The sequence below is a fragment of the Choloepus didactylus genome, chromosome X, assembly GCF_015220235.1.
Source record: "Choloepus didactylus isolate mChoDid1 chromosome X, mChoDid1.pri, whole genome shotgun sequence".
Lineage (NCBI taxonomy): Eukaryota > Metazoa > Chordata > Mammalia > Pilosa > Megalonychidae > Choloepus > Choloepus didactylus.
The window spans coordinates 161,439,014-161,443,399 of record NC_051334.1 but is presented as its reverse complement, the minus strand read 5'-3'; the positions used below and the strand labels follow the sequence as shown (position 1 = coordinate 161,443,399).

The 4,386-nt window shown below is 41.0% G+C and overlaps 1 protein-coding gene across 1 annotated transcript; it reads right to left on the bottom strand.

Moving 5' to 3' along the window:
- Positions 1-254: 254 nt before the first annotated feature.
- Positions 255-1,478, bottom strand: LOC119523348 (DNA-directed RNA polymerase II subunit GRINL1A-like). The gene has a single exon (XM_037822114.1). The coding sequence runs from the start codon at positions 1,476-1,478 to the stop codon at positions 363-365; it is 1,116 nt and encodes a 371-aa protein (XP_037678042.1). The 3' UTR covers positions 255-362.
- Positions 1,479-4,386: the final 2,908 nt, after the last annotated feature.

The following is a 4,386-nucleotide window of genomic DNA, read 5'->3' as shown; positions in this document are numbered from 1 at the left end:
ACAAATGCTACTTGAATAGAGGTGAGAATGAGGAAAAGAGCTAAATTAATCTGCTTTCATTTGGCTTAGAGAAAAAAAAAAACATGCTCTGCTATATACTAAAGTATCAGACCAATGCACACCATACTGCAAAATTTAATACAATGTGGTCAAATGCAATGAAACTTTTCAAGCATATGAAAATCATCTTCTGAAAGATGAACTGCACTTTTTTATAGCTACCTTAGTGTAACTTTATACAATTTTCTTTCCCTCAACAATTTTCTTTTCTTAATGTCTGACACCAAACTTGATATTAGACAGTCTGATGTAAGATGACACTCAACAGTGAGAGAATGAAGAGAATATTCCAGTGCTCATCTTCAAAATTCATCATCAGTGGAGGACTGATCATCACCTTCATCCCTTACTTCTCGGTATTTCCCTGAAGTCTCACCTTCTGGATTATAGCTCTGCATTTTAATATTGAGTCTTTCAGCTAATTTTTGTGCTGCAAGTTTGGCTTGCATCTCCTCATAATTCTGTTTCTGCTGCTTCTGAAGTGCCAAGGATTCTTCTATGGAGAGCAGCTGTGTAGGCATATGGTGAAGTGGCAGAAGCCGAGCTGCCGTGATGTCATCAAGATGTTTCTTATCCCTTTGCCGCCTTTCTTCTGACGAAATAGGAGACCCTCTTCTCTGACAGTGACTAGGTAAATCATTTTGTTGCAAAGGTAATACATTTGTTTTAAATTTATGTGGTGGGGGCACTGGATTTTTGGCTCGCATTTCTAGCACTTCCACGTAATGGGGCTTCTTCCGAGTCTCACTATGGAGGCCTGTCAAGTTAGCAGTACTTGCATTTTCTTCTGAGTGGTGTTCACCTTGGTCTGCAATGGTGATCTTCTGTAACCTATCAATAAACAGGCTGTCAGAGCTGCTGGATATATCTTCTGCTTGACCTGAAACACGATGCTGAGGAAGACGCTTGCTGGCTTTAGATGAGAAAGCTGCACCGGCTCTGCTGCTGGAACCTGGGCACTTGTTCACTGTGCACTTTGCCTCTGAAATCTCTTCATCGCTTTTGTAAGTGAGGTGTGCAATTCCCTGTTTCTGTGAGGTTGTTTTAGATGATTCGATGTTATCTACAGAGGAACAGCCAGGAACTAGTAATGAAGTATCAAGTATCTGATCAGAATTTTGGGCATTATCTGTGTCCACATCAACTCCTGCAATCACTTTTTGCCTTAGCTTACAGTCTAATCTAACAGGATGAAACAGTTCACTTTTTCCTCTAAACTCTTCATGTTCTGCAATGGCTGCTTTCAGTTTGGCAAGACAGTCTAAGATCTTTTTACCTTTGTCGGGCAATTTGCAAATGAATTTTTCGTTGCGCAAAAGTCTCTCCTGGCGCTTCAACATCTCCCGCAGCTCCGCCAAACTCCGCTGCCCCAAGTCCTTGAGAGCTTGGGGCTCGAAGCCACGGGGCAGCGAGGACATTCTGCGGGGGCTGAGGCTGGCAAAGCTGCGGGCACTCGGCTTCCTCTGCAGCTCCCGCCGCCAGCGTCGAGTCCGCAGCCGACGGCAACTCCGGAGAACAAGCGGGAGACGCCATCTTCCCGGAAGAACGAGTCTTCTTCCTGGTTAGTAGTATTTTAACATTCTTTCATCAGCATGAACAAATGTACTATACAAATACTATGAGTCAACAATGGATAGGGGGTGGTTAGGGGTGTGAGAGGATTTGAGTTTTCCTTTTTGTTTTTATTTCTTTTCTGTAGTAATTAAAATGTTCTAAAAATTAGTTGTGGTGATGGATGCACAACTGTGTGATGGTACGATGGGCAATTGATTGTGAACTTTGGATGATTGTATGATATATGAAAAATCTCAGTAAAACTGAATTTAAAAAAAAAATGTTGCTCTTGGGGCATTTTGTCCTCTCTTAGCTTCTCCAGAGCAAACACTGTGCTAGTATCCCCAAGGTGTCAGCAAAAGTCTGCTTTCAGCATCTGCCTCCAAAATGTCTCTCTGAGCTGCTCTCCAAAATGTCATTCTCAGCTGCCCTGAGCTCCTGTCTGTAAGCTCTTTTGTAGGACTCCAGTAATTTAATTAAGATCCACCCTGAATGGGTGGGGTAACACCTCCATGGAAATTATCTAATCAAAGGTCTTGCCCACAGTTGATTGAGTCACTTCTCCATGGAAACACCCAAAGGATTCCAACCTAATCAACACTAATACATCTGCCCCTACAAGATTTTGTTTGGGGGGACATAATACATCCAAACCAGCACAAGGTAGAACAGTTTGCTTGTGTTTTTAACTCCTGGCTCAACTATTTCATTACATCAGTGACCAGGGAACTTTCAGGAGTAATTCAACCAGTAAAGAGGGGAGGGGTATCTGTTTATATGCATTCGAATGGAGGCCAAATTATCAGTATATTTCATAAACTGCTTAGGCTATATTTAAAATCAGAGGAAAAATTTTACTTATGTTCAGAAAATGGGAATACTCTATGCAGTGAACCACTCTCCTAATCACAGGGTTTATGGGGACAGCCCCAGATGTCATACCAAAAGGGCAGACCTATCTGTGACCTTGGGCAAATTACTTAATTTCCTCATCTGTAAAACTGGAGCAATAATTGTACCTACTTCATGTATATTTTCTATTGTGAGGCATAAATGAGATAATACATGTAAAACAGAATGATGCCTGGTACACAGTATGCATTAAAAAAATTTAACTACTGCTACCAACCCAGGGCCTGTAGTGTCTGTCTCCATGTAAACAGCAAACCCTCAAAGTCAGAGAAGAGTGGTGAGGTGGTTTGAAGTTGTATGTACCCCAGAAAAACATATACTTAAATTTAATGCATTCCTGTTGGTGTAAACCCATTGCATGTAAGACCTTTTGGTGAGGTTACTTCAGTTAAGTTGTGTCCCACTTCAGTCAGGATGGGTCTTAATTCTCTTACTGGAATCCTTCATAAGAGAAAGAAATTCAGACACAGAGAGAAAGCCACAGAAGCAAGAAGCTGAAATCAACAAAATCCAGAAGAGAATGGAGAGACCTACAGATGCTGCCATGTGCCTTGCCATGTGGTGGAGGAGCCAGGGATCAATGGCAGCTGGTCTAAAGGAAGAAATTATCCCCTTGATGATGCCTTGAAATGGACATATTTCTGGCCTCAAAATCCTGGGTGAATAAATTCCCATTGTTCAACCCGAATCATTTCATGGTATTTGCTTTGAGCAGCCTAGGAAACTAAAAAAAAAAGTGGGGAATTAGTGCATTGGAATGTGCAGTCCATTTCCTAGGCTGGTCCCTTTTATTCCCATACCCTACCCAATTGTCCTTTCTTGACCACAAAATGCTACCCAGTACTTTCTGGGTTTCTTAATTCATCAGGTACTGGCTTAGGGGCCACAAATACAATGGCCTCTTTAATTCCCTGCTGTACATTGAACAAACCTTAGGAAGTTGATTCTGTAGACACCAGCAAAGTGATTCCCTACCACCTACATCCATGCTGACCAGTGTCTACCACCTCACAGAGCTGCTCTTCCTTGACCATCCCATCTAATGTAGCAGCCATCCAATTCTCTTCATATTATATTAATGTGTTTTATTTTTTCATAACAGAATCACTGACATTTATTTGTTTTCTGGTTTATAATCAGTATACCCCACCTAAGAGCAGGCAGTGTATTCGTCTTGTTCATCACTGTATCCCAAGTCCTTATAACAGTATCTTGTGTATAGTACGTTCTCAATAAATATTTGTTCAATAAATTACTAAATGACTGTAAATTTATAGTAGCCTATTATGCTGCTGGGCACATAACAGATGCTTAGTAATTATCAGCTGCTTCTGTTGTCATTTCTGCCATCATCATCATCATCACAACATCTGAGCTACGTCTATAAAATCGGGCTTTGTTGGATTCCTCACTCCACATGGATATACTGAATTCACTCCCAAAATAAATGGCAAGTAGGACCACTCATTAGTAGGGTGGCTTTTTGCAGGTCACATCTCTTTCCCTCTCTGGGCCTCAGGTTCATTTGTATATACATGCAACAATATTGTACAGTAGTCCCATGCACAAGTTCTGGAAAGTTCTGGAAATGCCTGTGTTTAATACCAGGCTTTATATTTTACTAGCAATGTAACCTTGAAAAAAAACTAACTTCCCTTAGCCTAAGTTTAGTTATCTTTAAAATGAAGATGATAATAATACTTAACTCCACAGAGTGGTTGTGAGGATTAAATGAGATAGTGCAGATAAAATCCTTAGCACTGTACCTGGCACAGAGTCAACATTCAAATGATAACTGACTCTAAGCCTCAGTCTTGGGTGCATCCAGTGAGAGATCTCCTACCTTATCATGGCAACTAA

Excerpts from the sequence above, each read along its gene's own strand:
- LOC119523348 (XM_037822114.1), bottom strand. The coding sequence starts at position 1,478 with ATGTCCTCGCTGCCCCGTGGCTTCGAGCCCCAAGCTCTCAAGGACTTG.